A 27,048-nucleotide genomic window follows, 5' to 3' on the forward strand; every position below is an offset into this window, starting at 1 on the left:
ATAATGTAAATCCGATTAATACATGCTAAAAAGACAAAAATGTTAATAAAAACATGGTTTTATAGTTTTACAATTATAATTTTATATGCAAAATGCATATAAAAATTGATGACTTTCTGATCATGGATGCAAAATAACCCAAAAATGGAGCCAACAAATACATTTTTAGTAATGAGTAATGAGTAGCCATTCTTGTTAATCATTAAAAAAAAGATTGTGCATGCTTGAAGCCAATGTTTCCAGGACGCCCATGGAAATTTTGCTCCAGGTGGTAAAGATGGCTTCACTCAAGGCATCCACTGTCTGGAACTGATGTCTATTTTTGTCAGCCCACCTTCAAAACATCAAAATTTCCTGCCCAAACAGGATTTCCTCTTCTGACAGTTTTGCCTGACTTTTATGTGGAATCAACTTCCAAGTCCGAAGAGTTGTTGGCTTTGCTGAGCTCACGCCGTTATCGGTCTGTTAAAAAAATGTAAAACTACAGTGGAACCTTGGTTACCATCATTGATCCGACTCTAACCAAAACATATTAAATTTTCACCCCCAGAAATAATGTAAATCCAATTAATCCATGCTAGAAAGACAAAAATGTTAATAAAAACATGGTTTTATAGTTTTACAATTATAATTTTATATGCAAAATGCATATAAAAATTGATGCTTTTCTGATCATGGATGCAAAATAACCCAAAAATGGAGCCAACAAATACATTTTTAGAAAAAAAGTAATGAGTAGCCATTCTTGTTAATCATTTAAAAAAAATGTGTGCATGGAAATTTTGCTCCAGGTGGTAAAGATTACTACATTGTCTGGAACTGATGTCTATTTTTGTAAATTTCCCTTGCCTTCCAATCACAAAAGTTCTCAATTGGATTTAGATCAGAGGAACACGCAGGATGGTCCAAAACGGTGAGTTTTTTCCACTGGAAGAATTTCTTTTTTTCGGTGGACATTATGAAATACGGAGTTGTCGTGTTGGTAAAGCCGGTCATTACCACACAGACAAGGTCCTTCAGTTATGAGGTATACCGTTTGACGACCCTGCACAATCTGAATCTCAATTCTTCCATTGAAGGAAAAAGCACCCCAGATCATGATGGTGCACCTCCGCTGTGCCATTGCTTATTTTTGTATTTTGAAGCTCTATTGAGAAACTCCTTTAGACTCAACAGTAAAAAATGTAAATACTTGCAATTTTGATCAGGAGTGTATAATGCATGCATTAGTTCTGTATCGCCATGCATCTTCCAGGATAAAACACTTTTTTTCCTTCCAACTTCTTGAAACTGTCAGATTTCTCACTTTCCGTCCCTTCCCCATTTGAATAAAAGTTCACTCCTACTCTTGAAAGTGTGATTAAAAGCATTACGACCAGACATTGCTCACAGTCGTCACAGTCGTTTCTCAGAACCTTTTTACCTCTGACTGGTACAGCTGCGTCGACAATAACAGCACATCACACACTGTTATTTGCCCTTCTCAGCTGTGCTGCCCACTTCAATCCATTATCCCAAAATGTCCACCTACCTTTGCAGAGCAATCTACTTCATTGCCACCTCAAGTGCCACTCTTTACCAAGCACACCCCCAGGGTCATTTCTAATCCAACCTTCTTTTTTTTCCCTTCCTCCATCTACTTTCACAACGCCAATTCTACGTCTTGTTCCTCAACTCCTTCATTCCCATTTCCTCTGCCCTTCCACAAACGGTGCTATGTGGTGGCAGCAGTCAGGAGTGCCTCCCACACATGTGAGGATTGCTGACCTTGGCGGTCAGCTTTGGGAGCTTCAATGATTAATAACCTACAAGACAAGATACACGTGCATGCAGACTTTTGACAAGGTCCATGATGGACGCACATATTAACAGACATGCCCACACTTCCTGCGTTCTAATACTTCAAGTCCTTTATCTTTGAAGTCCGTAACAACAACAGCTGTTTTTAGCTGTTTAGAAACACTTTATCATATATTAATATATTATATATATATATTGACATGGGGGATGACCAACATTGAATTTTTGATGGTAATGGTAATGCTTTTATTTCATTTGAACATGCATCAGATTACAATTGAATGCATCACATAATCAGTTCACAGTTCCACATGTCCAAAAGGAGTAGGAAGAAGCAAAGCTTATTAAATCCTACCCCTCCATCTGGTACTTTTACAATCAGTAACTGTTACATTTGTTCACTTCCTGCTTTCCATAATACAGTTTAGGTTTTGTTTTTTTTGAATAATGCACCTCGTACTGAAGTACAAGGTGATTATGACCATACAATGACATACATGATACATTTGTTCACTTCCTGCTTTCCTAATATCGTATAAGTTTTTTTAATTTTTTTTTTATTTTAAATTTTTTTTTATTTAATTTTTTTTTTTTTTTTTTTAATTAAAAAAAATAATTTTTTGTCACGTACCAAAGTACGTAAGTAAGTCCGTACTCAATTATTTTAGCTGTTTGAAGATGAACTATATCAGCAAGTTGAAGTATTTGTGATTTTAGAAATAAGGAGTTAGTATGTTCTCTGTAGGCGGCATTATGAATTATCCTTACTGACCTTTTTTGCAGTACATTTAGCGAGTGAAGATTGCTTTTATAGTTATTAGCCCATATTACCACACAATAAGTAAGATATGGTAGAACCAGAGAGCAATAAAGAGTGTGGAGTGATTTCTGATTGAGAACAAATTTTGCTTTGTTCAATACTGAAATATTTTTGGCCACCTTATGTTGTATATTTGTAATATGAGGTTTCCAGCTCATATTTTCATCTATTGTGATCCCCAGAAATGTATTTGATCTCTGTAATCTTCAGGTACTATCAATACAATCCTGGATGTATTTTAGCTTTGCATGCTTTAATACACCAAGTGATAACTAAAAATGAAAAATTATGTATTTTTAGCAATAAAAGGTATATTTTCACCGAGCCAAGTCTGATACTTCAAGTGTTTCTCTTGTGTTGTAGACTGTAGATATTATGGATCATCATTTTCCAATATCACTGTATCGTGATATTATCAGTATGCCAATAATATTACATTTCCCAAAATTCCCACCACTAGGTTGTAGCTCACATCTTGAGATAGCCAACAAATCTCCAATCAGCACTCATTAAACAACTGCGGTGAGAAAAAGAACCCCCCCCCCCCCCCCCCCCCAAAACAACCATCTGCCAATACAAATAATAAGCCGACACTACTTCCACTCTTAATAATCATAATAATAATCATTGTCGCTGTGTTTTGGTGAAGTCCCTCCACAGAGATGATGCAAATGATGTTAGCAACAAACACTAACAGGATATGAAGGTGAACAGATGGAGAGGAGGAGAGAGAGCTTGGCATCATGGGAAATCCCCAGCAGTCTAGGCCTATAACAGCATAATTAAGGGCTAATTCACAACAAGCCAAAGTCCGCCCTTGCTATAAGCTTTATCAAAAAGTACCCAACCAATTAGTTTCATTAGTCTATGTGTATAAACCTGGATATCATTTACATAACAATGACTTTTTATGAATCGCTTTATACAGACATTCATTAAAAGCATGTTGTTGCTAGAAAATAAGAACCATGTGAGTCCATGTTTCACTTTTAATGTTATTACCGGGAATGCTATTTTGTTTTTCTACTCCACAATCCAACATTTGTGTTGTTGATGATTGCTAATGATAAAGGTGTAATTACCCTGAAGGAATGCTGCAAACAGGTTCAAATTGTGTGATAAATCCAACATTAAACAAATGAATAATGCCACTTTTAGTAGAATCAATTCAAGGCCTTAATGACGTTGTGAACTTTGTGAAAATGTCATATTATTGTGCTACCGATCGTTAAAAGAGGAGTGGACAAAATCATGGACCTCAAAGCTTGTTAAGTTCCCATTTGTTATTGGAATACATAAATATTATAATGTGTATGTGTTCAGAAACGTTGAAAATATGTGTTCAACCTACAGTCTAATGTGAAAATTCATTCATTTTCTACTGCTTATACTCACAAGGCTGCTGGAGCCTTCGGACGAGAGGTAGGTTACACCAGCCAATCACAGGGCACATATAGACAAACAACCATTCACACTCACATTCATACCTATGGACAATTTGGATAATTAACCTAGCATGTTTTTGGAATGTGGGAGGAAACTGGAGTACACGGAGAAAACCCACGCATGCACGGGGAAAAGATGCAAACTTCACACAGAGATCCCCCCGGGTGGAATCAAACTTGGGTCTCCTAGCTGTGAGGCATGTACACTAACCACTCGTTCTCCAGGTGCTATGAGCTATGGATATCGCAGGAGGTCATTACTCAATGCAACAGTCTTAAACCCGTTGTCATCTTACAAAGAACACCAGCTAAATTCATCACACAGCAACTTAACACTCTACAGGCCGGTAAAAAATATACAAGACAAGTACTAATACAACTTTAAAACAACAACATAAATTTTAACTTCCACCTAAAACATGTCCTCTTACTATCAAAAAATAACACATTTTAATACATTCATAAACAATAATCCAAATCAAATCAAACATTTTAGTCTTAATACATTCATAAACAATAATCCAATGTGCCCCGCCCCGCTTTTACTCATGTTTTAACTGTGTATTAACCAATGAATGTTGTATTTTGGTGTGTCTTCTATTCTGTTTACTTGCTTTATTCAACTTCACTCTTCTGTAAAGTGTCTTTGAGTATTTTGAAAAGCGCTATACAAATAAAATGTATTATTATTATTATTATTATTATTATTATTATTATTATTATTATTATTATTATTATTATTATTATTATTATTATTATTATTATTATTATTATTATTATTATTATTATTATTATTATTATTATTATTATTATTATTATTATTAATTAAATAATGCTGGCAGCCACACAATTTGGAAAGCTGCAAATTTCTATGTGGCACAAACATCCATATAGGACCAAAGTCAAGTAAAAAATATGAAACTCTGGACAAATACAATATGTGAAATTCTAAACCGGGTTCATTCAGCACAAAAATATATAAGATTAGAATATTAAAGAGAGATTTCTGGCATAACCAGCGCTTTTATTGCAAATTGATTGCTAAGCTTGGAAGCTTTTTTGCTGTGTGAAGTACACCGATAAGAACCGATATCTAATTTTAATGCCAATATCAACTAGTATCAGATAATACAGTAGAAATCCAAGAACAGACACTTGTGGAACACCATGACTTATTGAAAAAAAAGCTCATAAATAGATTTGATGTGATGTGATGTCACTAAAAAATCATCGGTCACTGTTTTGTACGTTAGATTTTGATACTACATTTGTTTGAAAAGTAGAGTAGGTCTATTTAAAGGTGTTTTGAAGGACTGCACTAAAGAGATATTGATCATGTCAAGTAAATTAGTGCTAACTACACATCCCTTGTTACACTTTCCTACTGCCGCAGCAAAGACATCTCCGGATTGATCAATAATGTGATCCCGCGCTGATTTAAATGCTGTAAATGCTGGTATCTCTTCTGTTCGACTTTCACCTGTACATGTTTTGCCCTGAGGAAGAAGAAGCGACTGTGTGTTGTTTTGTGAAGTTACAAATCCCTTCAGGACAAATGCAGTCAGAAGGAAATCTGTGCTGCCATTAGGCAGCCCACACTCCCCACTAGAGCAGAATACAAAGTGAAACAAAGCATTCAAGCAAAGGATGACCACAAAGAGATCTCTCAGGTACCATAAAGAAAAAGCATGACATGATTTGTCTTATACAGAATCTGTATCTGCTGTTTTTCATTCATTCATTCCTTTTCTACTGCTTATCCTCATTAGGGTCGCGGAAGTGCTGGAGCCTATCCCAGCTGTTTTCAGGCGAGAGGCGTTGTACACAATGGACTGGTCGCGTATCTATGGACAATTTGGAGTGGTCATGCATGCACGGGGAGAACATGCAAATTCCACAGGATGGAATTGAACTCGGGTCTCCTAGCTGTGAGGCCAGCGTGCAAACCACTCATCCGCCGTACAGCCCCAATTGCTGTTGTTCTTCATTGATATTTCATTTGTACTTTATATTTCGCAAGAGCACAGTGCTTTTAATTGAACAATCTAATTGTGTTAATGGTAATGGTTTTATTTCATTTGAACATGCATCAGATTACAATTGAACGCATCACATAATCAGTTCACAGTTCCACATGTCCAAAAGGAGTAGGAAGAAGCAAAGCTTATTAAATCCTACCCCTCCATCTGGTACTTTTACAATCAGTAACTGTTACATTTGTTCACTTCCTGCTTTCCATAATACAGTTTAAGTTTTTTTTTTTTTTTTTTTTTAATAATGTACCTCGTACCGAAGTCAGCAAGTTTAAGTAATTGTGATTTTAGAAATAAGGAGTTAGTATGTTCTCTGTAGGCGGCATTATGAATTATCCTTACTGGCCTTTTTTGCAGTACATTTAGCGAGTGAAGATTGCTTTTATAGTTATTAGCCCATATTTCCACACAATAAGTAAGATATGGTAGAACCAGAGAGCAATAAAGAGTGCAATAAATTTTGCTTTGTTCAATATTGAAATATTTCTGGCCACCTTATGTTGTATATTTGTAATATGAGGTTTCCAGCTCATATTTTCATCTATTGTGATCCCCAGAAATTAAATTTCGTTCACCCTTTCAATGTCCACACCGTCTATTTGTATTTGCTGTTGCGTGTCCTTTCTGCTGTTACCAAACAGCATGATTTTAGTTTTACTTAGGTTCAAGGACAATCTGTCAATGCTAAGCACATAAAACTTTTCGAATGAGAAATTTACCCACGATTCATCCGTAATGGCCGCTAATAGCACTACAATAATTTTGTCATAATACCACACTAAAAGAGTGAGGAAATACTCATTCCATACCCTGCAAGAAAAGGTCAGTTCACAGTAGAACAATAAAACTGCTGGTATGAACACCTTTTGAAAGTCATGTGACTGCTGAGAGTGTCGCCAAAAAGCAAAGCTTTGTGACTGAAATGGTAATAGATCTGCTGCTGTGCATATGTACCGTATAAATTCCTTATTACAGTATGTCTGCATCTCAACTACAAACAAGGACAACTTGGAAAAGAACACTCCGTGACTGGAATTTTGAAGCACTGCAGCTTGACCAGAGAATCTGTACAAGGTCAGACATTGTTGAAGTGAGAATTAAATGTTATTTCTCACAGCACCAATGGTTCAACATATCAAGCAATAAAGAAAACTGACACAAAAGTGGCATTGTCACTTAGTGAAATTGCTATTCAATCTCTACACTTCATAATGGCAAGTTATGTGTGAAACACTACACTGAACCCTTCACCTCCATGGAAGCAATTGTTTTGCTTCGCATTTATGTTCGACGCCGCACTGTTACATGTGTAATTATCCGAACATGTTTTCACCTTAGAGCACCGCTACGGCTTCTTGAAAAAAGCACGGCAGCTTCCCTAATGTCACACTTTCAAAATGTCATGCTCTTAGAAAATGATGTACTTTGCGCCTCGCTATTTGTTGTAAGATGAAAAAAAAGGAAACACTTTCTCATTAACAATGCATTAGCAATCTGGGTTCAAGTCTTAGCGGTGACAGAGAATTTGATGTTAGAGGAGTGCGGAACATTTGTATACACGATGGAAACAACAGAGATTCTGAGGAGGTGGGTACATTGACTGTACACATTATTGACTTTTTTCTATGAGCAATAACTTGGTGTTACCAAATACGGGTGACATTCAGGAGAGGCAGGTGAGGCAGACACTCACCAGTCATGATGAAAAGGTGTTTGTTATTCAACAGTACCATGTTCCCTGGCTACATCGCCATACAACAAGAGCAATATGTGTTGACAAGGATACAAAAACACTACAGCTGAACGTACAACAAGAGCAATATGTGTTGACAAGGATACAAAAACACTACAGCCGAACGTACAACAAGAGCAATATGTGTTGACAAGGATACAAAAACACTACAGCTGAACGGCGCCGGGACGACACACGTAAAAATTTCTTGTGTTGAAGAGATTGATCATTAAAATTCAAATGAAATTCAAACTTTGAGAGTGTTTAAAAAAATGGAATGGGTGTTGTATACTTATGTGAGACCAGACATGTCCAGACATGTCATTTATCTTATGAGATATAGCCAGCCAGAACAGTAGGACTGTTGACTAAGGGAGAACCCGTCCATTGTGTTCTGCATTCTGATTGGCTGATATACTGTAAATCAATCTTCCATTATGTGAGGACTATGAGTAAAATACAACAAGAGCAATATGTGTTGACAAGGATACAAAAACACTACAGCTGAACGGCGCCGGGACGACACACGTAAAAATTTCTTGTGTTGAAGAGATTGATCATTAAAATTCAAATGAAATTCAAACTTTGAGAGTGTTTAAAAAAATGAAATGGGTGTTGTATACTTATGTGAGACCACACATGTCCAGACATGTCGTTTATCTTATGAGATATAGCCAGCCACAACAGCAGGACTGTTGGCTAAGGGAGAACCTGTCCATTGTGTTCTGCATTCTGATTGGCTTATATACTGTAAATGCATCGTCCAGTATGTGAGGACTACGAGGAGTAATAAAATACACAAGAGCAATATGTGTTGACAAGGATACAAAAACACTACAGCTGAACGGTGCCGGGACAACACACGTGAAAATGTATTGTGTCGAAGAGATTGATCATTACAATTCAAATGAAATAATAATAATAATAATAATAATAATAATAATAATAATAATAATAATAATAATAATAATAATAATAATAATAATAATAATAATAATAATAATAATAATAATAATAATAATAATAATAATAATAATAATAATAATAATAATAATAATAATTATTATTATTATTAATAATAATAATAATAATAATAATAATAATAATTATTATTATTATTATTATTATTATTATTATTATTATTATTATTATTATTATTATTATTATTATTATTATTATTATTATTATTATTATTATTATTGTTATTGTTATTGTTATTATTACTATATAATTATATATGATTATATAATAATAATAATAATAATAATAATAATAATAATAATAATAATAATAATAATAATAATAATAATAATAATAATAATAATAATAATAATAATAATAATTATTATTATTATTATTATTATTATTATTATTATTATTATTATTATTATTATTATTATTATTATTATTATTATTATTATTATTATTATTGGTAGTATAATAATAATAATAATAATAATAATAATAATAATAATAATAATAATAATAATTATTATTATTATTATTATTATTATTATTATTATTATTATTATTATTATTATTAGTATAATAATAATAATGATTATTATAATAATAATAATAATTATTATTATTATTATTATACGTATTATATTATAGTTATTATTATATAATAATAATAATAATAATAATAATAATAATAATAATAATAATAATAATAATAATAATAATAATAATAATAATAATAATAATAATAATAATAATAATAATAATAATAATAATAATATAATAATGTTGTTTACTGACAAAAAAATAAATAATAATATAATTTATTATTATTATTATTATTATTATTATTATTATTATTATTATTATTATATAATAATAATAACTATAATATAATACGTATAATAATAATAATAATAATAATAATAATAATAATAATAATAATAATAATAATAATAATAATAATAATAATAATAATAATAATAATAATAATAATAATAATAATAATAATAATAATAATAATAATAAATTATATTATTATTTATTTTTTTGTCAGTAAACAATGTCAGGTGACTCACTTTCTTCTTTTTCCTGTTATCCTCTTAACGATCAACCTGTATTCACATAACGTAACAAAAATGTACAGAAAAAAACCAAATAGACAAACCATGAAAGCGTTGTGTAATTCTTTCTTTGTTGTAAAACTGCTGCTTGACCATCAATTGTTTCCTCGGGTCAGTTCCTCTTGGCATTCTTGCCTTTGCAGTTTGAATCAATACTTTTCAGTGGTAAGAAAACATGTTCATTGAACATCGTGACAGGCTAAGTGGCGGTCAACAAAAGAGCCCCTCGATCAGTGCTGTCATTCAAATCTGCTGCAATCAATCTAAGAAGAATTTGAATACATTACTTTGGAATATTAATAATATTCATAAATGTTTTCGTATTTGCTTCATTTGGAGGTATTAAACTTAACCATTATAGTCAAATGGGCTATTTGAGACAAAGGCATGATGACAAAAATGTGGATTTAGTGTCATAATTCACATGATATCATAACAATGTCATAATATCTTTATGAGAGAGCACGAGTGTTACCTATTGCTCTGCATCATCGGACAATTAGTTTTATTTATTGTGTTTTTAGCAGTAATCTATCAGCTTCGCTTGTACTACTATCAGTGTGTAGGCTGCATCTAGCCTGAGGAAACAAATACTAATGTTCATGTACTGGCCAACTAGGAAGCATTTATGTTTAAACAAAAGTGTATTGGGTTACATTGTGTAAACGGGGTCATGGTACTCAAGAGCTGGCATCTTACAGTAATGCTATTTAGCCAACATGCATCAATGCACAGTGTCAGGGAGGGGTCATGAGCGATCTGAGTGCGACTCAGTTTACAGTACAGCAGAAGAGTTGCACTGTAATGTGCAATCGGAAACCTACAAACTATTAACCTGACAACACCAGATGGTGTGTTTCAGAAACCCATTTGGGAAATTGCCAAAAGAAGCTGTGTGGAAAAGAGAAGGGATATTAAACTCGCAAGGTGATTGGACAAAACAATCTTACTGTCATATCAATTGGGGGCCAATTAAATCAACGGTCGCTAAGTGGTCACTTGATGAGAGCAGTTGACTGAATATGTATCTGAATAATATCAGCAGAAAAGCACTTTCTTTTATATTTCTGATAAAATGGATGATGGTGGAAAAGTGGTTAGGACTTCCAGGTTTTACCCTCCGTTGATTTGACCCCTTTGTGTTCTTCCTGTGTATGCATGTGTTTCTATTCCTACATTACAAAAACATGCATTTTAGGTGAATGAGAACCTCTTAATCAGGGGTCTCAAACTCAATTTACTTGGGGGCCACTGGAGCTACGGTCTGGGTAACACCCAAAGGTTTTCCAAAAAAAAAAAAAAACGCATTTATTAAAAACAGAAAAATGAATAAACTTTGCTTTGGTTCCGATTTTCTACAATAAAAGCTCTGAAAAAAACATTCCACTGTTCTCAAATATCTTACTTTTTATTTTTCTACACAAAATAACATGAAAAATAAATAAACAAATCAAGAATAAAGAAAATCAATCAATCAGTAATAAATAAATAAATATCATTATAATAATAATAATAAAATGGCAAATAATAAAAACTTAAGAAACCACATATAGTTGGTGGGTAGACAAATTATTTTTTTCAGATTAAAATGAACAAAGCATTATTAGAGCCCTGTAGACATGACAAAACACAACTATAGTCACATTTATACTCTTTTTATTTACAACATATTGCGCAACTGCAGGGTCTTGAGACACATGCTAACTCGCAAACTAAAGAGCTAGCGACCTAAACGGTAGCCTTCAAGTTATTTCCTTTAAACTTAAATAGCCAAAAACTCACCACTTCCACACGGATAGGGAGGATAACTATTAACAGTTATTTAACCTTTAACATGAACATTAATCAAACGTAATATTTTTTTCTGGGTACATGATACCATACAGCATCCATATCAAACTTGCGCGGGTCGCACTAACAAACTAGTGTCCTGCGGGCCACATCTGCGAGTGTTTGAGACCCCTGCTCTAAATTGTCCATAGGTATGAATGTGAGTGTGAATGGTTGTTTGCCCAGATGTGCCCTGTGATTGGCTGGCGACCAGTCCAGGGTGTACCGCTGGGATAGGCTCCAGCATACCCCAGTGACCCTCATGAGGATAAGCGGTAGAAAATGAATGAATGAATGTCCATACTTTGATAGAGAAATTTTAACCGCAATGTGGTGAGGAAGTGGTAAAAAAAAAAGTGCAGTAAAGTACAAAATAGACCTGAGCACTGCAAGTTTACATGGTGTTTCTTTACTTTATTTTACTTTTATTTAACCTACAATTGTGTCAGATCACTTTGCCTGACCCTGCATGTGGCTCGCCATTGACTGGTGACCAGTTTCCGCATCTTGCCCAAAGTCAACTGGGATAGGATGCAGCACACAATGAATGGGGGAAAAAAATAATTCCTATTGTAAAAATTATTCAATGGTCCCGGAACGGTTAGTGTTCAACTTTTGAGACTCTACTGGACAATATTGTTTCGATTCCCACTGTACTCTTCATCTGATGGACCTTGTATTACCCTTTCCTAAACTTTCTCCACAAACTTAAAAGTATAGCATTGCGCAATATGTTTTGCTATACAAACGCATTAAGCTTCAAGGTGAACCCAAGAGTCTGGCCCAAACCTGGATTGATTACTTAATTGATTAAAAGCGTATCTCCATTTTTTTGTTGCCAATATAGTGTATAGAGATTCCCCTGTGAAGGACTGCTCCAACACGCTAAATCACTTTCTCCCAGAGTGTGTGGATAAATTACAACAAGCCACATTCTTTTAAAAAAAAGTCACAACACACACTACCTGGAAAATATATTGCACCATCATCACGCTGAAGATTTAGGCTCTAGGAGTTCCACTCTCAGATACAATCATATAAAGATTAAGCTTATTTTGATTGGATCTAAAACTGTTCTTTTCAAGGCCGGCGTGACCTGAATGAACTATGCTGACATATCTTCCCGGCACTGGTCCAGAAATAAAAGCGGCTGCAATCAGGGAGATCTAAGAGGCGGTCATTATAAAGGTCACCAATTATTAGAGGAGAAAACTTGCCCCCCTTCGGACACTACCTGACCGCTCTCAACCACTGTGGCGCGGTACACTAGTGTACCTTCAGAAACCGTCAGGTGTGCCGTGAGGAATTATCCAATATCACTTTTTATAATTAACATTTATTAATCATCATTTGCAAATATTATGTCAATATCCACGTATACGTGGACCCAAATATTCCAATTGCATTTGGTTTATTTCCTCAAACGGAATTGAACAGGGATGGAATATTCCTTTAACCAATCCGATTGAGGCATCTCGTACCCGCTCAAACGGAAAGTTGTCAGACTGCGTTCTTCTTCATGGTGTTTTTTTCTTCTTCTGTTGTTTATTGGGGGCGGCACGGTGGCCTAGTGGTTAGTGGTTAGGGTTCAATTCCACCCATTGCGTGGGTTTTCTCCGGGTACTCCGGTTTCCTCCCACATTCCAAAAACATGCTAAGTTAATTAGCGACTCCAAATTATCCATAAGTATGAATGTGAGTGTGAATGGTTGTTTGACTATATGTGCCCTGTGATTGGCTGGCCACCAGTCCAGGGTGTACCCCGCCTCACGCTCGAAGACAGCTGGGATAGGCTCCAGAACCCCCCCGCGACCCTTGTGAGGAAAAAGCGGTAGAAAATGAATGAATGAATGAATGAATGTTGTGTATTGGCGGTTGGCAAGCAGCTTTCGTGTGCATTAGCGCCTTCTGTGGAACAGAATCTAAACCAGGGGTGGGCAAACTACGGCCCGGGGGCCACATCCGGCCCGCCAAGTGTTTGAATACGGCCCGCCCGTTCTTTCCAAAGTATTTCATTTAAAGTCAACATACAAGCTGGCATCATGGCTTAAGCCGACATTTTCATGGTTTGGCGGTTTTATCAATTTCGTTATTTGATGCGGTCTGTTGTTTACAAAGTGAAAAAAGGGACACAAGCACATAAAAATAATAATAATAAGAATAAATAATAAATGTATTCTTATTGTTATAAATTTATAACGCACCTTACATCAAATAAATGATCTCAAAGTGCACATATAGCAGATTGCATAACACTTTTACAGATACAATAATTCCAGCTGGACTGTTACGTGTAAAATATCGAGTGTGGCCCCCCCGTCAATTTTGTTAAATCAATGCAGCCGCCCATTAAAAAGTTTGCCCACCCCTGATCTAAACCCTTCTATACTTTATTCACAAGTGCAGTTTTATTAAAAAAGAAAATATATATCTATATAAAACATGTCCTGAGTTTAATTATAAAATATTAGCAAGATTGAATTTAATCTTTTCCTGTTTAAATTTATCGTGGGGTGCGTTCTTTTTAGCGCATGCTCAGATATGACGTAACACGCAGATCCAGACGTTCGTGATTCAAACTAAATTTCAAGACTGGACAGACGAAAAACTGACAATACGGAATTATTCCAACAAGTGAAAGAATAACTTGCGGAAGTCGGTATCACGTGATGTTGGTGTTTACGTTTTAATGGGCATGCCCTATTGACTATTCTGGTTGATTTTCATGGTGCATGTAGACAAGAGATTGGAATATTCCTTTCTATGGATACCATTGTTTCCCATTGTCTTTGGTGCAATGTAATATTGGTCCGTATGGCAACACCTGCCTTGTTCCTCTGATAGGCTTATTGATGAACGTTAAGGTCGTGGTGAAATTTTGTAACATTTTTGGTTAGTAGTGTGCCACAAGATTTTTCCATTGTAAAAAAACATGCCGTGGCTCAAAAAAGGTTGAAAATCACTTCTCTTTTGGAAAGTAATTAAAATTAAAACGGGTATCTTTTGTTAATTCTTAATGCATCTGGAACTGCTAATGAAATGGCTTCCTCTCACCACTACCAACACACAGCGGAATTGGAAATTGACATGCTCTGGAGAGCCAGTGAGTAATTATATTTGTAAAGAGCAGAGATACAAGATACTCCCCTCATGCTGGGAGTCATTACCCATCATTTAAGAGGTATGGCTACTCAGAACAAACATATAAATATTGAATATTCACATGCAGTCTTTTACACACATTTCACTTCCTGACCTGAAGTCAGTGACCCCGACTCAAAGCCGACTGAGCGCTAATCATCCCGCAGAGGGTCAACAAGTGATTAATGATTACATCTGAAAAGTTCAATCTCCAACACAGCAAGAGAGTGAGATGTGAAAGTTTCTAAATGGGGACTCGGGAGAATTGTGGCGTAGTCTTTGAAGCAATAATTACCGTTTCAGCAACACGGAGCTTCAAGCTGCAGGAGAACGATAATACTTTGTGGACTCATCTTTAATTGGATCATGAGTGGTGGTGTCTTAACAACATCACAACTCAAAAGTACACGTAGTTTGCGGTTTTCGCTGCAGAGTCTCACGGATGCTTTAAAAAAGCGTGCTAAAAAAAAAAAAAAAAAAAAGATGGTATCTACCGCGGCTCGTCTTTAGGAAACAAAACAAATGCTGCATCTATATTTCATAAGAGACTGAGCTTCGCCTCTACATAATTTTGATCCATTAGCAGTAACATTGAAAAGCCTGGGACGACGATAACTGCAGATATCTCAAACAAAACAAAAACTATGAATAAAACATTCATCAGTGACATTTAGAAAGGTTTTGGCGCCAATTTGTCGCAATATGCTGTTTTTTTTTTTTTTTCATTGCACGCATTCAAATAGCTTTCAGTACAGATTTGCTAAGTCAGTACTGCGGTTGTTTCTGATGCCATTAAATATTCAGTCTGTTGTGTGGATTTCAAAAGGTGTTTATTGCATTTTTAATACCATATTCCAATGTGCCCGTGGATAGCGTTTGGAGCTATATTAGTGTCAGAAAACATGCTTCGAGTTGCCTTGTCTACTTTCACTTTAAACTCATTATCTTGTCTAATTCTCCCTGCCTCCATTATTCCCTCATCCCTTGAAGCGTCCTAATTAAACCAGCTTTTCATAATCTGTATTAATTTATTTATTTGCCTATTTACATTGAATTGCTTCCCTTATGCGAGTGACTAAATTGCTGATTTTATTTATTATTTTAAGCGAATAAATAATATGCAGCACTTGACTCGAAGCATCACTAGAGGTGAAGTAACATCTGAAGTATTTTCCCCTGGTTTTGACTGTCACATGACCTCTTGTGCGGGCTTTCAACTAGGAGTCTTGTCGTAGATGAAATGCCTCCATTAACCTACATAGTACGCTTTATTTCTAATTATCACTCAGCCTGTTTAATGAGACATGTATAACACTACAAACACTGGTTGATGTACAATTTGTAACCACCAGCATTATAAAACCTTTATTACTTTATTATAACAAGTGATGTTTTAATGAAAAATATTGGGATTTGAATCTGTAATATGTACGGATGAGTGTGTGTTAGGGTCAGCACCGACCCGTTTTACATTTTAATGCATAAAAAGAATCACATAACATTTGTTTATTGCATTAAGGTTTTTTTTACTTTATCAGGAAACTCTATTTCAACAAAATAAAACCATAAAAATAATTTTTATTACATTTTAAAATGGTCTGGTTGAAATTATGACCACTGTATTGTTCGGGTCGGTTTCGACCCGGTTATAATAATATGACTATAAAACAGAGGACTCAAACATGCGGCCCGCGGGCCAAATGTGGCCCGCAGGACACTAGTTTGAGGCCCCCGCCTTGCTGTATGGTATCATGTGCCCAAAAAAAAAAAAATACGTTTGATTAATGTTCATGTTGAAGGTTAAATAACTGTTAATAGTTATCCTCCCTTTCCGTGTGGAAGTGGTAAGTTTTTGGCTATTTAAGTTTAAAGGAAATAACTTGAAGGCTACCGGCCAACATTTTCATGGTTGAGGAAGCCTAAGAAGGTAACCAAGACATGAGAAATTTGATGGTAACTTATTGTTTTTAGTGTATTTTATAGCTGATTTAATACATTAATATAAGAGATGATGAGGAAGATTAAGGCGTAAATGTTAATATGATGACGGATATGTTGGACCAATGAGATACCAGCAGTGTAGTATCAGCCTACAAACATCGAAAGTCGGGTACCATTGCAATAAAACAGCACCATTAGTAGTCCTTATTTGTAATTACCACTAATGACTTTATGCAAACTAGCTAAAAATGACTACAAACCGTGATGTCTGTTACTGGGAGAATGGTATAGGTCACACTTTCAAAAGCGATGATGTCCAGACAGCCTACTGCTAATTTTCCCATCATGCTCTGATTTCTCTCTGGCCTTGGTTTTATTTGCTCTGTATGAGTGTGTCTGTAATAACAGTTAAAGCTGCACCATGGGGAGATTATCGGACCATGCTACATTATCGCCCAAACGCACGCACCACTTCTTCACTGCTCATTTCTCAGAAGGCTCTCACCAAGAGACCGACTTTGTGTGTTTGTGCATGTAAGCAAAGCAACATCTGCGTGTGTTTTTTTTTTCATGTTGTATATGTTTGTGAATTATTACATGTGTGTGCTTTCTCGGAGTACTGGCGTTCCCTGTTTGGAGGGTGCTTGTGCATGAATATAGAATGACATTTAGCGAAAACGTGGCAGTGAGAGTAGAAACATCTGAGTCATAATTGAAGTGCCATAAAAGAAATATGAGCATGGATGCGTATTAGACTTACATGCTGAGCCCCACACCAGCAGCGGGATGCAGCATGTTCAGCCAGGACTCTACAGGGCCACGTTACACCCCTGCAATGTTGATTACAGCACTCAAAAAGGGGAGAAGAAACACAATCAAGGCAAGCAGCCTTGATGCCAAAATTGATAGGATGAAACAGTTTTGGGTTAACGTAAAGTTGGTGTGATGCAACTCATAGAATAAAACACAACATCAACGCAACGCAACAACGCTAGTCAGTCAGGGAGAACCCGTAATCTGTCTTCGGGCACGAGAGGCGGGGTACACACTGGACTGGTCGCCAGCCAATCACAGGGCACATATAGTCAAACAACCATTCACACTCACATTCATACCTATGGACAATTTGGAGTAGCTAATTAACCTAGCATGTTTTTGGAATGTCGGAGGAAACCGGAAAACCCACACATGCACGAGGAGAACATGCAAACTCCACACAGAGATGGCCGGGGGTGGAATTGAACTTGCAATGTGATTCATCAATTCTGAAACCTGTTTATGGTCTGTGTTTTGTTGCATCTTTTTTTTTTAGCAAATTGGGGCAAATTGACACAACGTTACGCACGGCCACGGTAATTTTCATTTTTCATTTCATTCATTTATTTATTTCATTCATTTATAGAAGAAAATAAAAACACCTAATGTAAATAATATAAGGGTGATACAATTTCCTGATGTGGCCTAATATAAATATCAATATCATTTGTCAATCTAGAATGAAAGGGTGCAGAAGAAAGTCGTAGATATAGATATATATATAGATATATATAGATATATAGATATAGATATATATTTTTTTAATTACTTAAAAACATTATTAGTTTAACAGTATATATATATATATATATATATATATATATATATATATATATATATATATATATATATATATATATATATATATATATATATATATATATATATATATATATATATATATATATATATATATATATATAATATATAATATATAATAATATATAATAACTAATAACTAATGTTTGAAAATTACTTAAAAACATTAAATTATTTAAAAACATATATGTATATATGTATGTATATATATATATTAATTCATTCATTCATTATATGTTTTTAAATTACTTTCTTTGTAACTGAATTATATATATATAAAATTATATATAATTATATGTATATATATGTATGTGTATATATAGATATATATATATGTTTTTAAATTATTTAAAACATATATTTATATATATGTATATATATGTTTATATTTATATTTATTTTTTTCTTATATTTATATATATATATGTATATATATATTTTTTTTAATTACTTTCTTTGTAACTGAATTATATATATAATTATAGTATATAATTATATATATTATACAGTGAAGAAAATAAGTATTTGAACACCCTGCTATTTTGCTATTTCTCCCACTTAGAAATCATGGAGGGGTCTGAAATTTTCATCGTAGGTGCATGTCCACTGTGAGAGAGATAAACTAAAAAGAAAAATCCAGAAATCACAATGCATGATTTTTTAACAATTTATTTGTGTGATACAGCTGCTAATAAGTATTTGAACACCTGAGAAAATGAATGTTAATATTTGGTACAGTAGCCTTTGTTTGCTATTACAGAGGTCAAACGTTTCCTGTAGTTTTTCACCAGGTTTGCACACACTGCAGGAGGGATCTTGGCCCACTCCTCCACACAGATCTTCTCTAGATCAGTCAGGTTTCTGGGCTGTCGCTGAGAAACACGGAGTTTGAGCTCCCTCCAAAGATTTTCGATTGGGTTCAGGTCTGGAGACTGGCTGGGCCATGCTAGAACCTTGATATGCTTCTTACGGAGCCACTCCTTGGTTTTCCTGGCTGTGTGCTTCGGGTCGTTGTCGTGTTGGAAGACCCAGCCACGACCCATCTTCAATGCTATGACAGAGGGAAGGAGGTTGTTCCCCAAAATCTCACAATACACGGCCCCAGTCATCCTCTCTTTAATGCAGTGCACTCGTCCTGTCCCATGTGCAGAAAAACACCCCCAAAGCATGATGCTACCACCCCCATGCTTCACAGTAGGGATGGTGTTCTTCGGATTGTACTCTTCATTCTTCTTCCTCCAAACACGCTTATTGGAATTATGACCAAAAAGTTCTATTTTGGTCTCATCTGACCATAAAACTTTCTCCCATGACTCCTCTGTATCATCCAAATGGTCATATGCAAACTTAAGACGGGCCTTGACATGTGCTGGTTTAAGCAGGGGAACCTTTCGTGCCATGCATGATTTCACATCATGACGTCTTAGTGTATTACCTACAGTAACCTTGGAAACGGTGGTCCCAGCTCTTTTCAGGTCATTGACCAAGTCCTGTCGTGTAGTTCTGGGCTGATTCCTCACCTTTCTCAGAATCATTGAGACCCCACGAGGTGATATCTTGCATGGGGCTCCACTCCGATTGAGATTGACCGTCATGTTTAGCTTCTTCCATTTTCTAATGATAGCTCCAACAGTGGACCTTTTTTCACCAAGCTGCTTGGTAATTGCTCCGTAGCCCTTTCCAGCCTTGTGGAGGTGTACAATTTTGTCTCTGGTGTCTTTGGACAGCTCTTTGGTCTTCGCCATGTTACAAGTTAAAGTCTTACTGATTGTATGGGGTGGACAGGTGTCTTTATGCAGCTAACGACCTCAAACAGGTGCATCTGATTCAGGATGATACATGGAGTGCAGGTGGACTTCTAATGGGCAGACTAACAGGTCTTTCAGGGTCAGAATTCTAGATGATACACAGGTGTTCAAATACTTATTTGCAGCTGTATCACACAAATAAATTGTTAAAAAATCATGCATTGTGATTTCTGGATTTTTCTTTTTAGTTTATCTCTCTCACAGTGGACATGCACCTACGATGAAAATTTCAGACCCCTCCATGATTTCTAAGTGGGAGAAATAGCAAAATAGCAGGGTGTTCAAATACTTATTTTCTTCACTGTACATGTACATGTCATTCCCTACGACAAAAATGCTCATGGTATGGTAATTTTAGTGCACTTGTCAACATATTTGGACGGTCAAAAATAAAAATAATAGAGACATATCTCCCATGACAAAAATCCTTACAGACTGCATTTCCTTGTACCTGACATGGTTCCAGTTCGCTATTGCAATGTGCCAGTCTAATAAGAAGTCATGTACAGGCTATTTAATAGCAAAATACATTTAGGTAGCATAATTCTGATGATGCAATGTCTCTGCTGGAATTCACCAGTAGGTTTAGTTGCATCTTCTACAAAGACCTCCAACGGCATGGCTTCAAACCTCTTCAAACCTCCATTTTTAAAGCAAATGGTGACAGCGATGCCACAGGCGAAATCCTCATTTAAATATGACGGTTCGTACCACTTTTGCACCTGTTCAATATTGTGAAATGAATCATTGTAGATCACCAGAAATGATGTGCATGATGATAAAGATGGGTGAAATACGTATGTAGAATGTTTGGTTAGTGTGCTAACCCACTCCATTTTGTGTTGCTGCAGCTGTTTCCATGGAGCTCTCTCTCCACTAGCACCTCCATAAACACACACACACACACACACACATACACACACATACGCATACACACAACGTGTCTGAAAGAGGATTCAGCTGCGTGAGTCAATCGGCAGCCAAACACAACTCAGGCTATGAACTCATCATTCCCTTCCACAGGATCTTCTGCTGGTCTCCAAGCCTCATTATTTTAAATGGCTGGCATTTAAAATTCATTTTAATTCCCCACAAGACACATGCCGAATCTTTTCAAATAGTTGCTTCCACTCTGGAAGACGCAGTGCATCAGTTAATTGTCAGGTGGGACAGTACCCCGAGAAATTCCACTCAATAAAAATAATAAAACTCTCACACAAAACATTGAAATGCAGTCTATTGAAACGCTATTGTTAACCAAAACAGCAGCACCTACCGAAGAACATAACGGCCATTCATTCCTTCTACTCCAGGGGTCTCAAACTCAATTTACTTAGGGGCCACTGGAGCTCGGGTCTGAGCAAGGCTGGGCCGGATCAGGTTTTCCAAAAAAAAAAAAAAAACCCAAAAAAGCGCATTTATTAAAAACAAAAAAAAATTAAAAAAAACTTGTTCCAATTTTCTACAATAAAAGCTCTGATAAAACATTCCACTGTTCTCAAATATCTTAATTTTTATTTTTCTACACAAAATAAAATGAAAAATAAATAAACAAATCAAGAATAAAGAAAATCAATCAATCAGCCATCAATAAATAATAATAATAATAATAATAATAATAATAATAATAATAATAATAATAATAATAATAATAATAATAATAATAATAATAATAATAATAATAATAATAATAATAATAATAATAATAATAATAATAATAATAATAATAATAATAATAATAATAATAATAATAATAAAACGGCAAATAATAAAAACTTAAGAAACCACATATAGTTGGTGGGTAGACAAATTATTTTTTTCAGATTAAAATGAACAAAGCATTATTAGAGCCCTGTAGACATGACAAAACACGACTATAGTCACATTTATACTTTTTTTATTTACAACATATTGCGCAACTGCAGGGTCTTGAGACACATGCTAACTCGCAAACTAGAGAGCTAGCGACCTAAACGGTAGCCTTCAAGTTATTTCCTTTAAACTTAAATAGCCAAAAACTTACCACTTCCACACGGATAGGGAGGATAACTATTAACAGTTATTTAACCTTTAACATGAACATTAATCAAACGTAATAATTTTTTCTGGGTACATGATACCATACAGCATCCATATCAAACTTGCGCGGGCCGCACTAACATTAAACTTTCATATCAAGGCGGCGGCCTCAAACTAGTGTCCTGCGGGCCACATTTGGCCCGCGGGCTGCGTGTTTGAAACCCCTGTTCTACTCTGTCTTGGTCCTTTGAATAATTATCAAAATGACTTTGTACAAATAAAGCCTGGCACTCTGCAAATAAATGTCCACCGCCACTACATGACTAATACATAAACATGATATTACCATAGCAACCAATCTACATATTTACTGATAATCGTCTTCTGCTGTCATTGTCAGGATCCCCCCTCCCCTGTTCGCCACTCCCCTACTTACCTTTCACCCCCTTTTCATTGTGTGTTCACCGTCTTCCCGGTCTGACTCTACTGTTACTTTTGCTAATCTATCACTGATCTATCATATGTGTATATTTATAATAATGCTAGGAGACCAGGGTTCGATTCCACACTCGGGCATCTCTGTGTGGAGTTTGCATGTTCTCCCCGTGCATGCGTGGGTTTTCTCCGGGTACTCCGGTTTCCTCCCACATTCCAAAAACATGCTAGGTTAATTAGCGACTCCAAATTGTCCATAGGGATAAATGTGAGTGTGAATGGTTGTTTGTCTATATGTGCCCTGTGATTGGCTGGCCACCAGTCCAGGGTGTACCCCGCCTCTCGCCCAAAGACAGCTAGGATAGGCTCCAGCATCACCCGCGACCCTCATGAGGAAAAGCAGTAGAAAATGAATGAATGAAACACTCCTGGGCTGTACGGCGGAGTAGTGGTTGGCACGCAGACCTCACAGCTAGGAGACCAGGGTTCGATTCCACACTCGGGCATCTCTGTGTGGAGTTTGCATGTTCTTTCCCGTGCATGTGTGGATTTTCTCCGGGTACTCCGGTTTCCTCCCACATTCCAAAAAACATGCTAGGTTAATTAGCGACTCCAAATTGTCCATAGGTATGAATGTGAGTGTGAATGGTTGTTTGTCTATATGTGCCCTGTGATTGGCTGTGAATGGCAATTTTAATAATCCTCCACATCACTCGCTGACTAAATTAAAGCCTCTCATATTGACAAAATGACGTCGAAACACGGGTAACGGGTGAGTATTTGCCCCCACTTCATTATATAGCCAGAGTTGAACCAAATAACACAGCAACCATGCGGAACCATAATAATACACAAGCAATTTTCTGAAAACTTAATCCGAACCATCTTGGAATTCCAATCCGTGAAACCACAGCAAGCCATAAAAAAAACAAAAATGATGTGGATGAAAAATAAGAAATAAATCACTTACCAAGAACTCCAACACGGTAGTTGAGCGTAATAACGATGACATTCCCGTAACTGGCTAGCACGCTTCCGTCGATCATGTTCCCCGTCCCCTCCATGTAGGATCCCCCATGGATGTACACCATCACAGGCTTGGCTCCGGTATCTCGTATGTCTGCAAGAGCGGCCATTGTTAACACATTCACATTAACGACCACTCATTGACGCCATTGTGGCTCAGTTCACATTCACATAGACTTCATAGTCAACAAACACACTCACGGTTAGCCTCCCAGATACCAACGCTTAATAGCCTCGGAAGCGTCGTTCCGTTGTATCTTCTCCACAAGAATGTCAACTCATTATATGGAGTTGAATTCTATTAAAGTAATTGGCTATCTTAGCTGCAAATGACATCTAATTTACCTCTTAGAACTCGAACTATTAGGCTTGTGTTTGGTTTTTCCTGGAAGCAGGCGCATATACTAAATATGTGCAAGAACGACGCTATTAACGGAGAGAAGAGATAGCGACTTTGACATATTCCGTACTTTGGCTTGACAGTGACTAGCGATATACACTCGTTAATTATACAATGCACCTTTTTCGTGCACTGGCCTAACTTGTTTGCACAGAGGTGCAATATACAAATATGCATGTTTATTTATTCCCAAAGCGCACATACGTAGATGGGCCAGCTGGAATGACACTCCAGCCACATGAAGGACATTCACTGAGGGGGGGGAGAGGGAAGAAAAAAGCCTCTGTCTGAGGAATTGACTGAATTAGTGAGTGGCGAGCAGGAGCCGACAAGACAAGAAACTCTCTCTCATTTTCACTCCAGCAAACTCCCCACTCCCCCCCCCCCCACACATTTTGTATCACTTTCACTCACACAGACTCTCCCCTGTCTCCCTCCTGCCTTTCTCCCATCACTTCCCAATTCCCTCCCTCTTTTTTTTTTTACCCAAGCTTCAAGAGTGGTGCGAATGAGAAGGGGTGCAAGGGCAAAGAGTGAGCGAGAAAAAGAGAGACACTATAAAAATGGCTACAGTTGAGAAAAAGAAAGAAAATGGAGGCGTAGAATATCCACAATAGGTTTATATTTAAAAGGGGGTTTTATGTATCATGGTTGCTATAGTGACTGGTAGTGGCATCCTGCACCTGCATCACATTCTACAAAGACGTACTATTTAAATCAGTTTATTCCTTTTGTTTGAACACAAAGCAACTATAAGTACTGCACACAATGCAGTATTTTATCGGGTTGGTATCTGGGAGGGTGATATTATTGTACAGTGTGTACAGTAATGTGATATTCAGCCGACACCAGCGACATTAAACAAGAAAAGGAGGAGGTGAAACAACATAGTGGGTTACAGTCAAAAAGGGAAATGGAAAGGAAATAAATAGGCCAATGAAACATAGACAATGACAAAAAAAAAATATATATATAGGACCGAAATAACAAAACCAAAAAAAATAATGTCAATGTCATCAGTCACCTCTTTTGTTGATTCACATCATGTCGCCATGACAACAGTTCAATCCCATTAAGGAGTGTGACACAAGCTGAAGAAGCTCAATTTATTCGATGCTATTTACTGACTTTGTTAGAGGAATTACGCCGATGTGATATACTCGATTGATTATCACCAAATTGCGTCATGCGTGCAATAATATCGTCACACGCTATTTGCTGATGTGTCCACATCTGGGTTTCAAACATCATTTAAATGTAAGCAAAACATCGTAACCAATCAGCGGTCATTATAGGTGAGGATTAATAGCAGAACACTGCCTTCTAGTTCTGTTATAATTATCACGAAAAAATGCATATAGACCAAAATAGAACACAGAAAAACATAACATCACATGTACCAAAATTTGCATATGGGTTCTGTGCTAGAAAAAAAAAAAAAAAAAAAGAACAGGTCCATTAAATGCACCACATAGTAAAACACTTTCATTAGAATCCCATGCACAATTACAAATAAATAATACACATATACAGTAAATAGAAATAAATACATCGGTAATGCGGTACTCTTGTTAAAAGACATGCTGGTGTGCAATGGTGGATGAGGTGAAAATCATTTGAATAACCCATTTTCTCACATTCAAAGCATTCTCACATCACATTAGTCCAACCTAACAGAGCACTCTACTCTCATATAGTAACAAATGGGACATGAACAAAACCTCATATTCTAAACCAGTGTGCACAATAATATGTTCAAGTTCATATCGTGATGCACATGCTATACTGAAAACACACTATTTTGTCGTAAATACTATAATGTGCAATATTCCGTAATGCAAATCCTGATGAGATTGGGGTGTTTTCTACAGTTAACTGCAATTGAAATTTATTAATTCTTCTTCGGGCGGCACGGCGGTCTGGTGGTTAGTGCGCAGACCTCACAGCTAGGAGACCAGGGTTCAATTCCCACCCTCGGCTATCTCTGTGTGGAGTTTGCATGTTCTCCCCGTGCATGTGTGGGGTTTTTTCCGGGTACTCCGGTTTCCTCCCACATTCCAAAAAAAACATGCTAGGTTAATTAGCGACTCCAAATTGTCCATAGGTATGAATGTGAGTGTGAATGGTTGTTTGTCTATATGTGCCCTGTGATTGGCTGGCCACCAGTCCAGGGTGTACCCCGCCTTACGCCCGAAGACAGCTGGGATAGGCTCCAGCACCCCCGCGACCCTCGTGAGGAAAAAGCGGTAGAAAATGAATGAATGAAGTCTATCAGAGAAGTCAGATAGGATAAATTGACATATTCTCAAAACAAGTGGTTAGCAAGCAGGCCACACAGCTAGGAGACCCCGAGTTCGATTCCAACCTCTGTGTAGAGTTTGCATGTTCTCCCCGTGCATGCGTGGGTTTTCTCCGGGTACCCCGGTTTCCTCCCACATTCCAAAAACATGCTAGGTTAATTGGCCACTCCAAATTGTCCATAGGTATGAATGTGAGTGTGAATGGTTGTTTGTCTATATGTGCCCTGTGATTGGCTGGCGACCAGTACAGGGTGTACCCCGCCTTACGCCCGAAGACAGCTGGGATAGGCTCCAGCACCCCCGCGACCCTCGTGAGGAAAAGCGGTAGTACAGGGTGTACCCCGCCTTACGCCCGAAGACAACTGGGATAGGCTCCAGCACCCCCGCGACCCTCGTGAGGAAAAGCGGTAGAAAATGAATGAATGAATGAATAATTCTTCTTCCTCATCTGTGCTTTTTGACTCCATCTCACTTCATTGAAATCACAGAGTCACATATCTGACATTAAGAACCGACCTTGACATTGTGGAGTGGCACAGCACAGAAGCAAGTGGAGATAAGTGTGGCCGGCATTCATTGTGTCAACACTCGGTGAA

General features: G+C 36.5%; 1 protein-coding gene across 2 annotated transcripts in view; it reads right to left on the bottom strand.

Moving 5' to 3' along the window:
- nlgn3a (neuroligin 3a) overlaps positions 1 to 27,048 on the bottom strand; it is a 218,739-nt gene that overhangs the window by 120,342 nt on the left and 71,349 nt on the right. For both annotated transcript variants that reach the window (XM_058063836.1, XM_058063837.1), the window contains one exon: positions 23,697 to 23,846. In XM_058063836.1, the coding sequence (XP_057919819.1) occupies positions 23,697 to 23,846 (150 nt within the window). The remainder of the gene's footprint in view (positions 1 to 23,696; positions 23,847 to 27,048) is intronic.

Source organism: Doryrhamphus excisus, chromosome 23, assembly GCF_030265055.1.
Source record: "Doryrhamphus excisus isolate RoL2022-K1 chromosome 23, RoL_Dexc_1.0, whole genome shotgun sequence".
Classification (NCBI taxonomy): Eukaryota; Metazoa; Chordata; class Actinopteri; order Syngnathiformes; family Syngnathidae; genus Doryrhamphus; species Doryrhamphus excisus.